This window comes from Euprymna scolopes, chromosome 38 (assembly GCF_053919585.1).
Source record: "Euprymna scolopes isolate OS-2025 chromosome 38, ASM5391958v1, whole genome shotgun sequence".
Taxonomy (NCBI): domain Eukaryota; kingdom Metazoa; phylum Mollusca; class Cephalopoda; order Sepiida; family Sepiolidae; genus Euprymna; species Euprymna scolopes.
The window spans coordinates 25,976,992-25,998,033 of NC_136519.1; the positions used below are offsets into that span (position 1 = coordinate 25,976,992).

General features: G+C 36.8%; 1 protein-coding gene across 2 annotated transcripts in view; it reads right to left on the bottom strand.

The window, feature by feature from the left end:
- The window catches only part of LOC145263100 (low-density lipoprotein receptor-related protein 2-like), a 599,989-nt gene that overhangs the window by 385,302 nt on the left and 193,645 nt on the right, over positions 1–21,042 (bottom strand). For both annotated transcript variants that reach the window (XM_080120027.1, XM_080120026.1), the window contains exons 28-30: positions 18,666–18,888; positions 10,047–10,224; positions 3,235–3,360 (exon numbers count right to left, since the gene is read on the bottom strand). In XM_080120027.1, the coding sequence (XP_079976153.1) occupies positions 3,235–3,360; positions 10,047–10,224; positions 18,666–18,888 (527 nt within the window). The remainder of the gene's footprint in view (positions 1–3,234; positions 3,361–10,046; positions 10,225–18,665; positions 18,889–21,042) is intronic.

A 21,042-nucleotide genomic window follows, 5' to 3' on the forward strand; every position in this document is an offset into this window, starting at 1 on the left:
AGGAGGCTCGTCAAAATTCCATTTTCAGCGCAGGGCAATGAACAACACGTTCAATCTCCACGTCAGCAGAATTTCAAAAGAGGCCGAAATCCACGCTGAGCTCGTGACGTCATCACGGAGCTAGCATTTCTCTTTTCTCCAAATTAAAGGGAGTTTCGTACAAACCCGAAATATACGAAACTAAAAATCATAAAGGATACAAAATGCAAAAAATCATATATAAGAACCAGATAAAAAATAATAAATGTAAACAGGGAGGAATGCACCATTATTGGTACAAAAAAATTCCAACAGTACTTATCCAATCGGAAGGCAAGAAAAAGCAAATGGCAATTTAACTTGATTGCATTAAGTTGGTGATTGTCAAGAATTTACAATAGAGAAAAGAAAAAAAGAGTAATAAAACAAAGAAAGAAACAAACAAACAGTCAACAAATAACTTAAAAAAAAACAATGAAAGTCGGTTAGTGTTAGTTTAGTGTTAGGGTAAAATAAAAAAATAAAAAAAAATAAATAAAAAATAAATAAATAAAAAAAATAAATAATAAATAAATAAATAAAAAAATAAATAAGAAATAAATAAATAAAAAAATAAATAAGAAATAAAACGGTTTGATTTTTTTCTGGTTCAATAATCGGACCAATGTTGCAAAGAAAAAGCAGATTTTATTTTTCGATTAAATTTTCGATTAGAGTTAGATTAGTGTTTGATTTAAAAAAATAACACGATTCAATTTTTTTTTTTGGGGGGGGGGGGGGTTAAAAGCCGGACAAGTGACAAAAAAAAATTCAAAAACGGAATCTCCTTTTCTAATTAAACTTTCGCGTGAAAAAAAAATTATAAACGGTGTTTCATTAGTTTTCTTCCCCGAAAAATATTTTTTTCTATCCGGCGAGTGTTTTTCTTGCTTTAAATGTTTACTTAATTGTTTCTGTTATGATTTAAATGCTCGTTTTCATTCGGTATTTTTCGCTGCATCAGCAGCAATCGGTTTTATCTGGTTAAAGGCTAGTAAAAAAACAAAGCAAAAAAACAAAACAAAAACAAACAAACAAAAATAAACTAAACAAAAAAACTATTTAGTTAGATAAGTACATCAGAGTTGTCTTCTGCGATTACTACGATTTGAAGGAGTTCTGTCCATCTCCAAGTGCTGCATATAATCTGGGCAGGATATTAAATTCATAAAGAGAAAGTTTCAATTGTGAAGTGAAACAGTTGGGAAAGTGAGTTTTATCTGAGATCAATATGATGATCAGTGGTTGTATTGTGGAAAAGTCCACAGAAAGAAGATAATTCATTTTCATGCATCGAAAACCAAGCTTCTTTCCTTTCATCATAAACGCTCTGACCCCCATCACGCCCGAATTGAAATGAATGGCTCCTGTCTTGGGGAAGCTCAATGTTATTACAAGCTTCTATGACTAACCTTCACTCCCCGATCTGAAATGGAATACATGCGTCAAATCTGTTCTCAAGATTGCTGGGAAATATTTGGATCACTCTATCGCTCCAGTAGGTATCTCACTGCTGATGCAATCCTCTATATAAGAACCAAGTACGTCCTAAAATGGAGTACAGTTGCCACATCTGGGCAGGCGCTGCTCGGTGCATCCTATCCAGTCTTGATAGAGTTCAAAACTGGCTTCAAAACTAGTAGATGATGCCCTTTTCTCTTCCCTGCAATCTTTTCACAGAAGAGATGTTGCGAACTTTATCTTTATTTTCATGACAAGTTCTCGAGTAAACTCCAATCTATTGTTCCCCTTGCTAAACTTTCTAGAAAAACACTCTAACTACAACCATTATATATGATTTCCCTAACTCTCTCTCTGTGACTAAATCTAAACGCAGATTCCATGAACAAAGCGTATTTCCCAGAACTGCCCACCTGTGGAACACTGTTCTGCTGGCATGCTTTCCAGTTGACTACAACATGGTAGGCTGCAAATCCAATGTAAACAAGTTCTTGTTGAGCCGTCTCTCATAAACAATAAAACCTTACCCAATTTAAACTATTAACGATTACTACACTGCCATCTTATATTCAACCTATATCATCGAGTAGGATTCGAGCCTTGATACGCGGTAATTCCCAAGTAAAAAAAGAAGTTTTCTTTTTTTGTCCAACTTCATGTATTTTCAAGTTTAATTAACTTTTTGAACTTCAAAATAATCCGTTCACACTTTGGATTGCAAGGTTTTCCTTTTGGACCTTGTGGAGTACAACTTCAATTGTAATTAATTGATTCATATATTTGACACTTTCATTTTATTTAATTCTATCGAAAATGCTTTTTAATCCATAAATAATATTTTTATATTTTTTTTCAAATTCATGCTAACCAGTGATACATTTTTTTACTGATGTTTTTCCTCTGATGAAAAGAGCCTATCTTTGAAAAGAAATCCCATTTTCACATTGTTACACGTCGGCCATTTTATAACAACGTGAAAATGGAATTTCTTTTCCCCAAACGAACGCATCGGGTTTATCATGTAGAAAATGAACTTTTTGTTGGTAACGTCGGAAGGAAATCACATCTGACGAGTTGGTGAGAAACAAAATTTTTATGAAAAAATAAAATCATAAAATTGTTATCTCATTAATGTAATGAAGATATCCAAGATTGAATAAACAAGAGTTATATAAAAGAAAAAATGTAAGTCTTTGAATTTCAACAAAGTTTTCTATTATATATGCTCTGCACCTATAAAATAGATACTTTGAGCTTTACTCGAAATTAACGGTGATTAAGTTTTTATTATAACAGTCTCAACCCATTAAAATGAAAACGGTATACATTGAAATTAACAATTATAATATATATATATATATATATATATATATATATATATATATATATATATATATCACCCAGAGGAAGTCTCGAAATAAAGACGAAACGTTGGTGAACACATAATACGGTTTGTTCCTTTTTTATTTTCTCTCTCTCTCTCTCTCTCTCTCTCTCTCTCTCTCTATATATATATATATATATATATATATATATGTATGTATAACACCTAACAGGTGAACCTGCGATACTTAAAAATTTCTAATGCAAAGCATAAAGTAACATTTTTTTGCCTTGTGTATTACTGTTTCGGTCGATGAAGTAATCTTCATTCAGAGATGCTAGTCTTATCGCTATAAATTGAAACAAAAGCATTCCGGGCAATGGTGGGTCTCTTAACTAATAAAATATGAATATGAAATACAAAATACGTACAAGTGACACAATCTTTTCCGTTGTTGCTTAATCGCATCGCATATGGACAGCCACATTTATATCCAGGATTTATTGGCGAAAGCAGGCAAATGTGACTACACGGTGACTGGAAACAAGGATTCGAACCTGAAATTTATAGAAAATTTTAGACATTTATTATTGAATAATCAAGGTCGTATGTACCGAAAATCATGAGAACACAGCTAATGATAACGAGACGTCAAACAAATAATAATTGAAATTTCAAAAAGCCATTTCGGTGAAACAATTAAAATTTCGAAAAGCCATTTCGGTGAAACAATTGAAATTTCCAAAAGCCATTTCGGTGAAAATTGAAATTTCCAAAAGCCATTTCGGTGAACCAAGGCCAAATGAATCCGACGAGAATCGAACGTGAAAAAAGAAAAAAAAAACGAAATTTCGAAAGGCCAATTTAGATCACTGGCGATTACAGCTGCAGTGGATAAAGGCTTTGAATCGATTGTCAAAAGAGAGGGATGTCGGAGGTCACAGACAATTACATAACAGCTGCCTGAGTTGAGTTGAGGGTTTAGTTTTTTGTTTTGTCGAGTAGAAGCCGAGATTCAGCCTTCGAATTCCTGTATTGCTCTTATTAACCCACCATCCATCTCCACTCATCGTTAGTCACCCCCCAAAACCCTCAATAAAGCTCTTGTTATATTTTTATAAATCAAAATGTTGTCATTCTTCCGTATACAGCCGTAATAGTACATTTATAATAGTTATTAAAAAATAGGATAAATATAAAAATACTTTTAATTTTAAACAATAAGCTACATGATTTCAATTTTATTTTTCATTTATTTCCCTTGGTTATATATTATGAATTTAGAGTTGTCAGCTATTATTGTCCCTTTATATAGTGTTGAATATTGGGTCTGGTGTATCGGAAATAGCACTTGTCAGGAATAAATAAAACCTGCTTGACACAGACATGCACCTTGCCGGAAAAAAATATGGTGGATTGACATGGTACAAATCTCTCCAGATTTGAGATGGAGCTCTGACAAGAACGATCACTTTGTGTGATTGCTAATTAAAGTTGATTCAATACTTATTAAAGATTCAAACTGTGGGATTTGTTAGTCGTTAAAAATTCACAATCTTTTCTGCGATTCAAACGGTATTTGATGCAAATAAACTTCACTGATTTGTCCACTTAATTGCGATCATGAATGTCCAACTGTCTTTGTTTTATCAATATTCAATGATATGCTCTAAATGCTCAATAACGGGTTTGGTGAACTGGAAATGGTACCTGACAGGAATAAATAAAATCTACTTGACACAAACATGAACCTGGCCGGAAGAAACAAAACATGGTTGATTGATACGGCACACAACTCTCCAGAAAATGAAAATTCTATTGATTTGATGTACAAAAACTTGCAAAACTAATCTGAAAAGGGAATACACTTGTTGATAAACTTTTTTTAAATAGAAATCGCTCGAGATAAGGCATGAAGCCACTTGATGTAAGGGGCTAAAAATACTAATCAATGTCAAAATGTTGCCTACGATACGTATTAGATGGAGTAGATTATGACCCAGAAAAAATTGCAATTCTTCCCTCTTTGTCAGAAACATCGTTCCTGGAATGTGAGGACTGAAGGATAAAATAAGGAAAGCAAGAGTTGTGTGAAAAAAATGATTACCATTAACTATAAGGTGCCGTCCCTTCCACAAAAAGGGGCTAAAAATACTACTTCAAAGTCAGGACCTTGCCAACGATGTGTTAGATGTGAGATTTCTTCAGTAATGAACAACCACAGTTTTCTGTCCCCTTTCATCTCCTTCATGTTGACTCACATAAATAATCCGCCATACCTTGGTGTAGTACGTATGTACGGCTCGCCTTCTTCAAACAAACTCCTCGTTCTTCAAACGGCTTATTTTTTACGCAGCCAATTTAATTTGCATATGAACGGCGAGAATTTACGTTATTTAGTGCGTCCGTCAAGAATAAAATTAGCTACGATTCGCCATTTTGTTTTTTTGTTGTTAAGTAATTTGACTCTACAAAACATGTTCAATACAATTTTCTCTTCAATAGGCAGGGTTATAATGCGATAGGACTCTAACACCTGCTACGTTACTGAAAATCAATCCCTACTATGCCCATATTCATCTACCTTAGAGGTTCTCAACCAGAGATAAATTTACCCTTAGAAGGTGAAAAAATTATATAGTCGGGGATAAATAATTGAAGTACCTGTTAATTTTAAAATAATTATGCGAATCAGGGATCTCAAGTTTAGTAGCAATAAAAACAGCCAGAAACTGCTTGAAAGTAGCCTAATCAGAAACAGCTCCTTACAGCATTATCATCAAGTGATGCTCTGCCTGGTACAGGCATTGACAGCTGTGGCTCTCCATCTATCTCTCCCTTCTCTCTCTCTCTCTCTCTCTCTCTCTCTCTCTCTGCATTCATGAATTAATTGTTACTCATCATTCAGTATTTAGACTGTCAACATATGTTTCTTGCTGTCGTCCTCTGATTCTTCTACCCACGATCTTTCCCGTCAAACTAACCTGTCCAATTCCGCTTTTTCTGTAGACATGGCCCATGAATCTCACTTGTCTTTTTCATACTGTTCTTATCAGAGATCTTTCTGTGTTTGCAATTTCTAATACCTCCTAGTTTTTTTTTCTTTTCTGTTCAGGATATCTTCAAAATTCTCCTTAAGAACCAAGTCTCAGTTGCCTCTAGTTTTTTCCTCGTGCTGTTCATGATTGTCCAGCACTCACAACCGTATAAGAGAACAGACCGTACATATGTTCAGAGTATTTTGAATTTGGTGTATATTTTAATGTTTCTGTTGGTCATGATTGATGACAATCTCTTAAAGGTGATTTTTGGCTGCGGCTATGCGACTTTGTATTTCAGTAGTGCACCTTTAATCAGATATGATTCAGTAACCCAGATATTTGAATTTATCAACTTGTGTAACTGGTACATCACGACATTGTAGCTTGCAAGTTGGAGTTTGGGTATTTTTGAAAGGCTTGAAGTAAGTCTTTTACTTTCACTTGCTTCCACCACATAAACAAACTAACTGACTCAATGAATCAGCAGTGTACCCACAATTCTTCTAGTGGTTTTGTTCATTATTTCTTGTAATAGAAATTAACTTCATAATTTTCTATTTAGAAAAAGCTTGATTTTCTTTATTTTTGTGATACGAATGTATAATACGATTTTTATACAAAACCTAAAGTCATAAACAATTAAAAAACAGTTATTTTTTGCCTTTTTGTTTTTTTCTGTTACTTTATGATGCATATGAAAATTTTGTATGGGAGTAGGGGGTACATGGAGAAGTACATAAAACCGATAAGGTCAATAATGGGGGAACTGTTGAAAATTGTCAGTCTATGCAATTTCTGAAATGGCCTTTTCCTTGTTGATGGTGTAGGTACTGTGCAGTTCTAGGAGGTTCAAATGGCGTTGAATTCGTTGTTATGGAAACCAATGATGATATGATACGATATGACGACGATGATGATGGTAGCTTCGTCAGAAACAGCTGCTTGTATAAACAAAATGATTGACTCAATAAATCATCTGTGCTCCCACTGATAATTCTTCTAGTGTTTCTGTTTATTATTTCTTGTAACAGAAATTAACGTTCGGAGTATTCTGAATCTGTCTATTGTAATGTTTCTGTTGGTCATGATTGGTGACAATCTCTTGAAGGTGACTTTGGCTGCGGCTATGCGACTTTGTATTTCAGTAATGCACCTTTAATCAGATATGATTCAGTAACCCAGATATTTGAATTTATCAACTTGTATAACTGATACATCACGACATTGTGGCTTGCATGTTGGAGTTTGGGTATTTTTGAAAGGCTTAAAGTAAGTCTTTTACTTTCACTTGCTTCCACCACATAAACAAACTAACTGACTCAATGAATCAGCAGTGTACCCACAATTCTTCTAGGGGTTTTGTTCATTATTTATTGTAATAGAAATTAACTTCATAATTTTCTATTTAGAAAACGTTTTATTCTTTTAAAATGTAGAACTGACTCTAATAACTTTTGCACTCGGCACCTAAATACAGTGTCTATGCCAGAGGTTCTCAAACAGGGGGAAAATTACCCCAGGAGGTAACAAATTATACAGTTGGGGATAAATAATTTAAAAACAATTATTTCTTTTCAGCTTGTGTCATGTCTAAGAAATGTATCATACAGACTTGAATTCATACGTCCAATATGGCGTTGACTTCGTTGTTATGGAAACCGATAATGATATGATACGATACGACGACAATGATGATGGTAGCTTTGTCAGAAACAGCTGCTTGCATAAACAAACTGATTGACTCAATGAATCATCTGTGTTCACTGATAATTCTTCTAGTGTTTCTGTTTCTGTTTATTATTTCTTGAACTATTTAGAAAACGTTTTATTTTTTTATTTTTGTGATACGAATGCATAATATCATTTTTATACAAAACCTAAAGTTTATGAAAAAAGTGATTTTTTATTTTATACAAAACCTAAAGTTTATGAAAAAGTTATTTTTTGCCTGCTTGTTTTTTGTTTCTGTCATTTTCTGATGGCTATAATTTTTTGTAAGGGAGTAGATGGTAAATGTAGAAATACATAAAGTCGAAGGATCAATGATGTAGGAAAGGTTTGCAATGGCTGTTCTACGTCGAAATAAATCTGCCGTCAGTGTGAGAGATTTGACTTCCATCAATTATAATCAAAAATCAATTAATGGAAACAATACGACGAAAAAAACATTATCTAAACTATTATGGCAAGATAGGCGTGTACACTTGATCCTGTGGAGAACAGATACTACACTTTGAATTATTTATTTGCAGAAAACAAAAAAAAATACGTTTTAAACGAATCAGAGACAACAAGGCCATTCAAAAAATAGGTGTCTTTTCTTACACTTTGTCACTTTGCACAGATATTAGTGTCTAAGAACATGTTCTTGAGATGCAGAAAGCCGGTATGTGAGTCATTGAGTCCTTTCCCCCCTCGGTCAAAAACTCGGAGGTGGCTAATGTTGAACGTACGTTCTTGGGGTCCTGTTCAAGGTGCGAAATCACAAGCTTGTGAAATTATCTTCTTGCTGACTGCTTTCCTCCTACTTTTAACCTTGTTTTTTCTTTAACTAAGGTCAATAGGGATCTGGCGTCTTTGCTATAATTATTTTTTGTTCTTATTAGCTACTTACATCAAGTGATTTCGTGCCTTGTCTCGAGCAATTTGCATAGAAAAAATCTTATTCTTCACTAGTGCTTGCTCAATTATGTTGCTAAAATTACAGATATTGTAAAAATAGATTAAACGTTTCAAACTGAAAGGTTAAAAACAAGTGAATTAGAATGTAGACGGACACTTATTAGTATTACCAGAGAGGATACAGTTGACCTTGTATTAAATATTGGCAGTCAACGCCGGAAAGAAAAACATTTAATGGGTTGCACACACACACACACACACACACACACACACACACACACACACACACACAAACACACAAACACACAAACACACAAACAAACAAATTCAAATGTTAAGATTTCGGTATTTCCACCATTGTCAAATGGAATGCATAATTCGATCCAAAAATATTTGAGCAGATATTGGTCAAATGGTTGAGACAATAGACCAAGGAAATATTAGCAATACGAATGGGAAAAATGTGATTATAAATAAAATCGTCGCAGAGACACAAAAAGTTAGTCAGAGGGAGAAGGCTGCAAAACATGTCACCAGTTCTTCACAACCAGATAACTGTTTAACCACTGCACGCCTCCCACTTACGCCTTTCAATAAACGTCAAATCAAGAATAACAATTTGTCACAGAAAAGCTAATTGTTGGAGTGTTAGAGTTGGTTTGAATAAGGTATTTTTATAGATCAACTGTGTTGTGCGTTTTACTTTGCTGTCAATGTGTGTATATACTTTGTGTCAGGGACAAAAGTACATGTTAACATTTATATAGGCTGAACTAAGGCATTTTAGACAACCTGCCACAGTGATTACATAATACTAGGCATCATGGTAAGTAATAGGTAACTCTATACCCCTGAGAGCTTACAAACTGAGTTCTGATCTCAGTGCACTCTGTTATATATCTGGGTGAGGACAGGGGTATATTCTACATATGTGTATATATAATATGTATGCATATGATTTTATATTCATTAGCCCTTATTCTTGAGTGGCCTACTGGCCTTGATAAGTGGTGACAAGTAAAAAAAAATGATCGTGATCGTCTGTCTTTGTGTGTGCACATGTGTGCATATAGTCATGGGTGTTTGCGTGTGTGTCAGACTTCTTTAGTCGATGCCCACCTCGCAACGATTCCTGCATACCAAAAATGCGACTTGATATTATTGTTGGGTGTAAGTCCATATTTTGGATTTTCCATCGATGACAGGGACTCTGCATCGCTGAATCGATTCAGATCTCTTTTTCTTGTTTTTCGTTTTCTCATCTTGAATCAAGATTATCTCGTTCTTACTTTCTTACTGCAATTAACTAATTGTAGAAGCGCATGTACGTCGTCTATTTATTTTAAGGTGTATATGTAGGGCAGTAACATCCCGTTAACCGGTTTGCACTCAAAATGCACTGACTTGCCTCGTGACCCCTGCTAGCATGCAGGTGCAATGTCAATGGAAGTCAATGAGTTTGAAACCTGTCAGTCTTCACCTTTCGACCTCTCTACATTTCTAGCCAAGGCCGTGTTAATCACGTTATTGACACACAACACTTTTAGGTCATACTCAAAACGATTAAAAATAATACTCACTTGAGGGTTGTCTCACTTTAGAGTAACTAACAATTCCATAATAAACAGGAATAGGACTACTGACAATCATTTTGCTTTCACAGTTATATTTATTGCAGTGATACATTCTTCTAGAATGACGTTCCGTCCAATAAAGCCTGTCTTCAATAACGGTTATACTCCGTACTACATGAAGAAGCTGAAAAAAAAGAAAACATTTTCCAAAATATAATAGCAAAATAAATGTGTGTACTAGCGATAGGACGATTCCAAAATTTATCCTGATTTCAATATAATTACCGATCTTTTTTTTTATTATATTGCATTTTCACCCCAAACAAGGAACACAGCTACTTTGATGTAGTGGACTACCTATCTGGAGGGAAGTAATTTGCCAGAATACTATGTAAGGAGTTGAGCAGAAAGATGCCTGTTTACATTACACTTGAACTTCTGCATGTCAGTACACTCGGGGAAACAGGAACCCGGAAGGGAATTCCAAAGTCTAGCAGTCCTAAGGGGGGGGAACTATTAGAGTAGAAGGCTTTCTAACATCTGGGGATCTCTACTGTGTAGGGGTGGGATTTTGCTGCTTGTCAGATTTCTAAATTCCTGATGCTGATACAAGTACTGATTCCAATATATATAGGAGACCCCGGACATTATACATATATTTCAGCATTGACAAACCTTGCAAGGGGTGGTGGTAAAACAGTGTGAAAAAAACAAACTTCTAACAATTTCAAAGTTTTGTCGTCAAATAAAGTGGGCATTAATGGAATTAGTGAATCCAAAACTTTTTTTTAAAGCGTCTGTGCTGAAGTGGATACAGAAACCAGAAACTGTCGAAAGTTCTAATTTTATTGAAGCTGAAAGTACGTCGCATGGAGAATCAGCTCAAAGGCCATTTTTCAAGTGATAGCGAGCAACCGAGAAACAGCGACACAGAACAAACTGATATTGAAGAACATTATGATGCAGAAATTGCAGCTCGACCAGAAGAAGAGTTTGAAGCCTCGACTGCTAACATCGCCAGTAATTTGTCAATATTACAACGGTGTGTCATCGTGGCAAATTCCTGTGCCTGATAGTGTTAGAATTGATATCAAAAGGGGGAAGCGAGCCATTACAGAATAAGCAGAGACCTTTCAAGTCAGGTAAAAGGCCAGGCGCAAAGGTTAAAAGTGAATCGCGCAACTTTCTACAACCTTGTTTCATTCCTCATTGTCAAGGGTGCTACGATCGTGAATGGCTTACTCGGTTGCATGATGGAATGTTGTACTGCTTTTGCTGTCGGTTGTTTGCCAAAGATGACAAGGCTCCTGGAACGTCTACTTTCGTCACTGCTTTTGAAGCCGTGTGGAAGCTAAATAACAAAATTATTAAGCATGAACAATCAAAGGATCATTTTTCGGGCTGGGAGAAGAGGAAAACGATGGCTTCAGGACTACAGTTGCAAAAACAAAACAAAACAAACAAACAAACAAACAAAAACTATCGATGCAGCGCACATTTCCCTGATGGAGAAAGAGAAAAGGAAGTTCAGAGACATTCTGCACAGAATTTTAGACGTGTAGGGGAAAATATGTTTAAGTGGAATTAAATCTCTTTGCCCCAAACAAAATAATAATAAAAAAGGAATAAAACAAAATAATAATAAAAAAAGGAATAAAACAAAATGACTTCTTCTCGTTTAAAATGAACCGCATTTATTTTTCAACAAAAACAACAAGATGAACAAGCAACGGTCCAATCGGTAAAAGTTAATGAGAAATCATTATGATTAGAATGTTAGATGAAAGTCCTTCGTTGAATTAATAAGATTAGAAGGTGAAAGTCTTGTGTGAAAATAAGGTCTTTATTTCAATGTTTGTGTTTTAACTGGCGAAGTTCGCCTTATTTAAAAGTCCCATGAGGAAAGTAGTCCGTTGTTATTAATTCTTATAGAAAATGTACGGAATGGGTGCGTGTGTGCATATGTGTGATTTTTGAGTGGCCGCGTAGCGTGTGTCGTTATGGTTTTGGCAGCTTTGAAACCGACGATGAGATGAAAACGATAGGAATTTTCGCCTTATTTAAAAGTTCCATGAAGAAAGTAATCCGTTGTTATTAATTAGAAAATGTGCGGAATGGCTGCGTGTGTTCATAAGTGTGATTTTTGAGTGCCCACGTGACGTGTGTAATCATGGTTTTGACGGCTTTGACAGCGACGATGTTATGAAAACGAGAGGCATATTCTCGTGTGACGTCGAAGCGAGAAGAAAGGAAAAAGAAGGGAAGAAAGAATGTTTGATGCATTTTTATACATTTTGGGCCCGCTCCAAAACAAGATTGCTACTGCTGATATTTTGGTTTTTGAAAAAGCGTTAAAAAGACAATCTTCTAAATTTTTTCACGTCCGCCAGAAATATATTCATTTTACTTTTGTTGTGAGAAAAAGTGTGTGGGCGTATTTGAAATTATGCCGTTGCTAGAAAACTTATATTTGTGCAAAAATGCGCGAGGAAATTGAAATGAATAAACGTTGTGTGCGCGCATGCGCGTGTGTGAGTGACTGATTGCACAGACGTGATACTTTTTCTTGCACGACAGAACCTGTTATTTGGAGGACATCGAGAGAATATGTCCTCATTAAACAAAGGCAACTTCTTGTAGCTTGTTGAATTGTTATCTCACTACGATGTAGTGTTAAAGGAACATTTTTTTCAGCCTCCAGCAAAGGGTGACAGTCAGGTAATATGTTCATTCATGTCGCCTGAAACACTAACCGAGTTTATTTCACTTTTGGCAAAGCATGTGATTGGAAAATTCGTTGCTGACATCAAAAATGCAAAGTACTTTGGTATACTTTTTGATAGCACACCAGACGTTTCGCATGCAGATCAAATGTTAACAGTAATCAGATCTGTACATATCAGCGATGGTGCAGTTGAAGTGTGGGAGTCATTTCTGGGATTTTTACATTTGAAAGGTAAAACAGCTACTGCATTTACCTACGATATCCTTGAGAAATTAAAAAAATGAAAGACTAGATATTAAGTTTTATCGCGACCAAGAGTACGATAATGCTGCAAGCATGGCCGGAATCCACGGTGGTGTGCAAAAAAAAAAAAAAAAAAAAAAAAAAAAAAGATCAAGGACATTAATCCAAGGGCGGTTTTTGTATCTTGTTCTGATCATTCTTTGAACCTTTGTGGGAAACATTCGTTTTCTAACAATCCCTCTTGTGTGACATTTTTTGAAAGTCTTGAGGTGCTGTACACTTTTTTGCTCTGTCGACCCATCACTGGGATGTGTTAGTAAAGTAAACAGATCTTACAATAAAGAAATTTTGCACAACTCGCTGGAATGGACATGCTTATGCAGTGAAGCTGGTGATACAGAGTTGTAACCAGTTTGTGATAGTTATTGAAGCCCTGTGTTATGTCGACGACACTATATGCGACTTTTCTTACATTGCTTTCTTGTTATTCTGGAATGACGTTTTACAAGAAGTAAACCTAGCTCAGAAGTACATGCAAACAACAGGTATTACTTTAGACATGATTGCTACCAAACTAAAGTCCCTCAAGATCTTTATCGAAGAGCAGCATACGTATATTGTTGGCAATGCCGTCCAGCAAACACTTGCAAAATGTGAAGAACTTGATATCTCTACAGAGAGGAGAATCAGAAGAACAGAATGCCAGGAGAGGAGGCAAGAAATGCTAGATTGTTATTGCAGCAGGAGACTAAGAAAGCAATGGTAGAGTGTCTTGACCGTTTCCATATCGTTGGATATCAGAGTATCGCCAGTGAATGACATTTTGTTGACTTTTTCTGCCGTTCAGCCATCATATTTGTGCTGGCGAGGAAGAAATGCAGTTATCTATTACCAGGCCCACAGCTGTCTATGATGAGCTATCCAAAGAAGAACTTTGTCTGGACATTCCACGTTTAAGGTGACAAGCAGTCGAAATAAACTCGGAGGAAGTCAAGCACTGGACTGTACTGCAATTCCTACAGTTTATCATCAAATGAGACTTTGTAGAGTTATTGCCATGTCTTACGTTGGCTCTAAAATTCCTTCTACAATATGTGTTTCTATGGCAACATGTGAAAGAAGTTTCTTCAAAATGAAACAAAAAATTATCTCCAGTCAACCATGAACCAGTCGAAACCGTCGGATCTGGCTGTTCTGTCCATTGAAACGAACTTAGAAGACAAAGAGATTTTGACAATGCCATTGACTAGTTCGCCACAAGGAAAACATGAAAACATTCACTCTCGGGCTATAATATCGAAGGTATATTCTTTTGCGAATTGCTGTGTTTTGCATTTAAATTTTCTGAAAGTGAACATTTGATGTTAAAGACCAAAGAACGATGGAGTGTAGCGTTTTATGTAATGTTTTGATATTTAATAAAAATATTGGGATTTGTTTTGCCCCCGCTTTGTAACACTATTTATTTTTTGTTTTTGTTTTAACTACAAATCAGAATGAAAAATGAAAGAAACGAAAATTTCTTTTTCTTTTACAAATATCTATTTCAAATTTGATATGATGAAACGAAACTGTAGAAATATCATAAATTTTTTTTCGGTACTTATGCAGTTTTGCAACGGCGATTTTTCCGAACTTTCACGAGCGTTTCGAGCAGATATCGGGAAGAATCGGGATATGCCAATGCAGAAACTCGATGAAGACCAAAAACCAAAAATAAGGCAAAATGATTACACATATATCTTAAGGAGAAAATAATTAAAACACCACTGGTAATCTTAAATTTTTTTATTTTAACAAGAAAACGAAAACGAAGTAAAAGAATTTGATCAAGATATGAAGAAACAAAATGTATATGTACTTTTTTTGAAACCTTTTAATAATTTTTTTTTTTTTATTTATTGTTGTTTGGGGGCCATTGTTGTTGTTTTTTTTCGGGGGGGGCGCATTGTTATGAATGTTTTTCTTATTAGTTATTAATTTTTTTGCCGATGGTTAGTGGTGTTTTTGTTTGTTTTGTTTTTATTTTTTAATGATTTTTTTATGTAGAGGGGAAGGTAGTTAGCAAATTTTCTTTTGTTGCAAGAGCAGACGATAATCGCGAAGGTGGAGAAGAGGGCATGGAGAAAGTGGAAAGAAGCTAAGGGTAATTTTGAGCTACCTGGTTCATTATGCAGGCGAAAGGATCTTTGAATTTCTATCTATACATGAACTCAGTCAGGTAGCTTTCTAATAGTCCCCTATTGGTCCCACATTCGATTTTGTTTCTTTGCTGGTTAGAACTTCAAATCAATGGACTACCATGTACAGCTCTAATACATACTGGATGCACAGTCACTAGTTCGCAAGTCATGTTGCAAGGAATGGATGAGAAAAGTGAGCATTGTGCTCACAGCAAATGGAAGCATGCTTAGCTGCTGTAGAATAGGAGTGATGCAAGTGAACCTTCGTGCAAAGTGGAGGATTAACATAGAAGTCCTAGTTCTGGATGGATACTTACTAAGATTTGATTTATTGTTTGGGTTGGATGCAATCAAGTGACTGGGAGGAGTAGCTGTGTCTAGTGCTGGTGAGGTAACTTTTCCACATTTCAGCAAGATAAATTTTGCTGCCATTACTAAACCTGATTTCTTCACCGAGTATGAATAAAACACTCGGAAATGGACCACATCATGGAAATGGGCTGGCGACAAACCTCCACTTATATTCAGAAATAGACTTGAAGAGTATCCAGCCCCAACACAAATTTATAAGGAATATGACTGTGGATCGATAATGACTGGCTGCTGCCATATCCTAAGGACGAACTTGACCCTCCAAAATGTTTAATCCTCCTCATGCCTGTTGTGCAGGAGAACAAACTTTGGCTTATTATGGATTATCAGGAGCTAAATGAGTATGTGGACGTTCATACGTCTAACGCGGATGTTTGCTTACAAAACTTGAGAGAATGGCAACATCAGGGACTAAAGGTTGCAGTACTGGATCTACACCTATTTTCAAGTACATGTTGACAAATCTCTTTGGCCGTTCCAAATAATAGAGTTCAAGGAACAGCGATAATGTCTTACCTCAGGTTTGGCATTAAATTTCACTCCTTTAATAATGCAGGTTAATACCGTCTTCAGCCAGGAAAAAAAAACCATAAACGCGGCTATGTCTTCGTATATTGACGACATTTTTGCGAATAAAAGTGTGTTCTGCAACCCATGTCAAGGAACATTTGGAGAAGTTTGGTTTGGAAAGCAATACCCCAGAATAGCCGAGACTGGGCTCATGCATGTTGGGATTATCTGTCCAGGAGGAGCATGGAAAATTGTTATGGCGGCGTGGAAGTGACCTTCCAGCAGTGCCCGATAGACTTACTCACCGAATTGTATTTTCAGTGTGCGCGAAAACTCACAATTTCCTGGTGTGTTGCTGGTTAAATATCGCCATAGCGTTTGTAAAATGAAGGCAAATATGATGACAACTGGATGGGATGACGAAGTGCGAGACGCTCTTCTAGCACGGATGATCGAAGACATTTGTTTGAGAGCAGCCCAGGACGATCCAATGAAACGTGACTGGTGTATGTTACAGTGCAGGTGGAAAGCAATGTTTTCATGGCGAAGGTGCAAGCTGACTCGGAGCAGTGCAAGACGACAAGCATATAAACTTCGCTGAGCTTGATGCTGAGTTGCAAGGTGTCAACAGTCGAAAGCCAAAACCATACATTTCCGAATGGATTCAGCTTTTGTATATCGGTTGATAATTGTCACCTTGTCCGACCAGACAAGAGTGAACACCAAAGTAGCCTCGGAAATGTTAATTAGGCATCGCCTGTCCATGCTCTGAGATTTGGCCTCGGAATATGCACTGACAATCGATGTAGGGCTCGTTAAGTCTCACGATAACAGAACTGACCAACTTACTCGGGTACCACAGCGATGGTTAAATGAGATCGTTAAAGAAATAGAACCACAAGAACTTGCATTGCGCAAGAACAAGGTGAACGATCTTAGAGGCAGTCGACTGGCACAATGTCATGCCTAAAGATGACAAGATGGCCATAATGGCACCTGAAAATATGCTATGCACTTATGGGATCCGTGTCAAGGGTACCAATGAAGTAATGGTGCTCGACAGTACAGAAGCTAATTAGTCCAAGGAGGGAGATGCGGTTTGGGTGAAGAATCCGCGGGAAAGATGTACAACGCAGTTTGGCACAAGAACGGAGGCAAAAATCAATAGCCAACACTCCATTTCAGTTGATGGAACATCACGCCACATAAAGAATATGCACTCAGTGTGCTGACATAATTGCGTAATCAGTGACGAAATTACCTCATCAGATTACGAAGCCTTACTGTTGTATGAACAACCAGATGAAGAAAGCTCTTCTGAAGATTATGCACCCAAGGATCCAAAGCAAGAAAAGTTTAATGATGCGACATAAGACGGCACAACGTCGGAGGTACCAGGAGAAAACGGCTTGCCCAACATTGCCATTTTGTGATCTCGAGATAAGGGAGGAGTGTGACGAACATGCATTGAAGCACACAAGAATTGTGTGCCAGTGTATGGGCGAAAAGCGTACCCGGGACCTTCTGATTGCAAATCAAAAGTCTACCAATGAGCTACATTCATCCTAACCACGGCGACGATTGAGTTTCACCCAACGGCTATAAAAAACAAGCCAATAAGTCATTCGGGGGCAATTAAAAAAGATTGTTCTAGTAAAGTGTCATGTCGTGTCAATTCGACGGTATTGTTCAGGGTCGTATCGTGTTGTTCGGGATTATGTTATGTTGATCGACGGTGTTGTTCGGAATCGTATCATTTCAATTTGGCGGTATCGTTTAGGACTATGCCGGGCCAAATCATTAGACGTGTTTGGGATTGCAAGGACGAACTTGTCCAGGACCATGTGCTGCGTGTGATATAAATATACATACATATTTATATTTCAATTTTTATGGCCCCCTCTCTTACCTTTTGAAGAAAGGGAAGTAAACCGAACAAAGGGAAGTAAATCGAACGAAAACTTTAGACAAATTGGTTTGATTACAAAAAGAAAAAAACAAAACGCAGCACCTTAACTTTTAAGTGTAACTCGTTGAATCAAGAGACACATCACCCCCACCCTCAGAGTGAGGAGAGGAAACACGCAGGATAATAGCTACTTAGAATTTTGTGTCAACCCATCCTTAGTTTTAAGTTTAATACACACATAACTTGAACTGTTGGGATATTCCCAACTAGAGATGGTAAAAAAATGTGACGTCGACAAGAAAAAAGAAACAACACAAATGAGAAATTGTTATGAAAAAAAAACTTGTATTGATAGGAAAGATGAGGAAGAAAGAATGCTGCCTTGCAAAAACAGCCGTGTTTTGTGGGACTTATCTGTGGGATTCGTCAAGTAAACGATGTTTCTTTCATGTGGAGTTTTGGCTGGGTTGAGGAAAAAAGGGAGCACGTGTCTGGTATGAATAACGGAGAGAGCTGATAGACACGTGTTGTCTTCGATGCCACTACAAGCAAAAGAGGTAGAGAATTCGAAAGAACCGCTCTTGTGATTGGTTGTTTTTCGTCCAATCATAGACCACTTTAGTGACTTCTTAATTATTGCAATACTGTGGACTTACAATAAAATAAAATAAAAATGAACTTACACTAGTACTTGAGATGACCCGGTGCCTGTTTTTTCCATCATAATCGCAAAAATCGATAAAATTCATAAAGGTATCAGCAAAGTAAATAAATTTGTTAGGGTAATCGATGGTTAGAGCAGAAATGTAGTGGATTTTTTCCGATATGATGACAGTCTGATTACTTCCATCCATTCCAGCTCTGTATATCGTCGGTTGCGTATTCGACCAAAACATAAAACGGCTTCTGTAAGAAAAAAAGTATTATTTACTGGAAACTAGCAGGATCCATTAACTGGCGTTGCCCGGTGATAGTATGCCCTTCCCCACCGTGTAAAAAATTGCTCGCAAAAAAAGAAATGTACAAACCTAAGCAACCTCCTACAAAAATGAAAATAGTATCGAGTTCCCTATCGAGCGTTTTTCAAAAAAAAAAAAAAAATTACTCGCAGTACCCAGTCTCGAACTCGTAATGCTAGAAGGAAAAGTGGGTTAAGAAAAACTAAACACTCTAGTCGCCTCTGCTACGTAGGAGTTCTTACGCCATGGGCCAGCAAAATTACACCTTTAGAACGTATTGGTATGCATGAATGAGAAAGTAAAGCACGACTGACGACGACGACGACGACGTCATCTCTCTCTCGCTCTCTCTCTCTCTCTCTCTCTACATCTCCCTCATCTTTCTCTATCTGTCCCACCGTAATGCCTTTAGAACGTATCTGTATGCATGAATGAGAAAGTGTAGCATGGCTGACGACGACAGTCATCTCTCTCCCACTCTCTTTCTCTCTCCCTCTTTCTCTCTCACTCCCTGTATCTTTATCTGTCCTTACCTCTCTATGTACACACACATACTCACACACACATATATATATATGCATATATTTATATATGTTCGCGTATATTTGCTTACATAGCCTCTTTCACGCTGTTCTGTAAAACCTAAATGTTCTTTTAATATGCGTATTTTCCCATGCAGGAATTTAAGTGTACTAAAAATTATTATAGTAAACGTACTATTATATTTAGGAAAGAAAGGAAAAAATAAAACAATTAGTTTGTTTTAAGTTAAAATGATAGTTGCCATGTTTTTAATGTCTAGTGTGTTCTTTTATTTATGAAGATGTGCATTCCGGAATAAGTGATTTTGTAACTCGCAGCCAATAAGAATAGCCGAAACTGATTGAGGGAGAAATTAATATTTTTGTGACTAGAAAAGAAAAGTTAATGGTTTGTGTATAAGTTTATTGGCTAGTTACGAAGGTAGACAGGGCGGTATATGTATAATGTGCATAATAGTTCCCAATTTAGACTGGTGGCGGTATGAGGACTTTAGATTTAGAGAAGAAAATGCGAACTACTTCCTATAAAGAAATTGATGATTGTGATAATGTTTCTCCTAGGATGGAAGGTAGGATTTTATTATAATTAACAAATGTGTCTAAAACGGCATTCGGAAGTTACATAAGATGGTGGATAATAGTCCAAGCATCATAAATTTGTATGATCAGAGACTTGTCCATACACATAGAGACCAGTCTAAACACATCAGCAACCTAGTCAGACACACCTAAAATATACCCGTACATACCAAAGACCTGTCAGAACACACCAAAAATTTACCCAGACACACCAGAAGCCTGCATATATTTATATTTACCAGAGACCAGTCTAGATACATAAGACTTGTTCAGATACGCAGAGAAATCTGCTCAGACATGCCAGAAACATGCTCAGGTATGTCAGAAACCTACTCAGATGCACCAGAAATGTGCTCAGATATGCCAGAAATCTGCTCAGATATGCCAGAAACATACACAGACATGCTAGAAACCTGCTCAGATATGCCAGAAACGTACTCAGACATGCCAGAAACCTGCTCAGACATGCCAGCAACCTGCTCAGATATGCCAGAAACCTGCTCAGATATGCCAGAAACGTACTCAGGTATGCCATAAACCTTCTCAGATATGCCAGAAACGCGCTCAGACATACAAGAAACCTGCTCAGATATGCCAGAAACGTGATCAGATATGCTAGAAACGTGCTCAGATATGCGAGAAACGTGCTCAGATATGCCAGAAACGTGCTCAGACCTGCCAAAAACCTGCTCAGATATGCCAGAAACCTGCTCAGATATACCAGAAACGTGCTCAGACATGCCAGAAACCTACTCAGATATGCCAGAAACGTTCTCAGACATGCCAGAAACGTACTTAGGTATGCCAGAAACCTGATCAGATATGCCAGAAACGTGCTCAGACATGCCAGAAACGTACTCAGGTATGCCATAAACCTTCTCAGATATGCCAGAAACGTGCTCAGACATGCCAGAAAGTGCTCAGATATGCCAGAAACATACTCAGACATGCCAAAAACGTACTCGGGTATGCCAGAAACC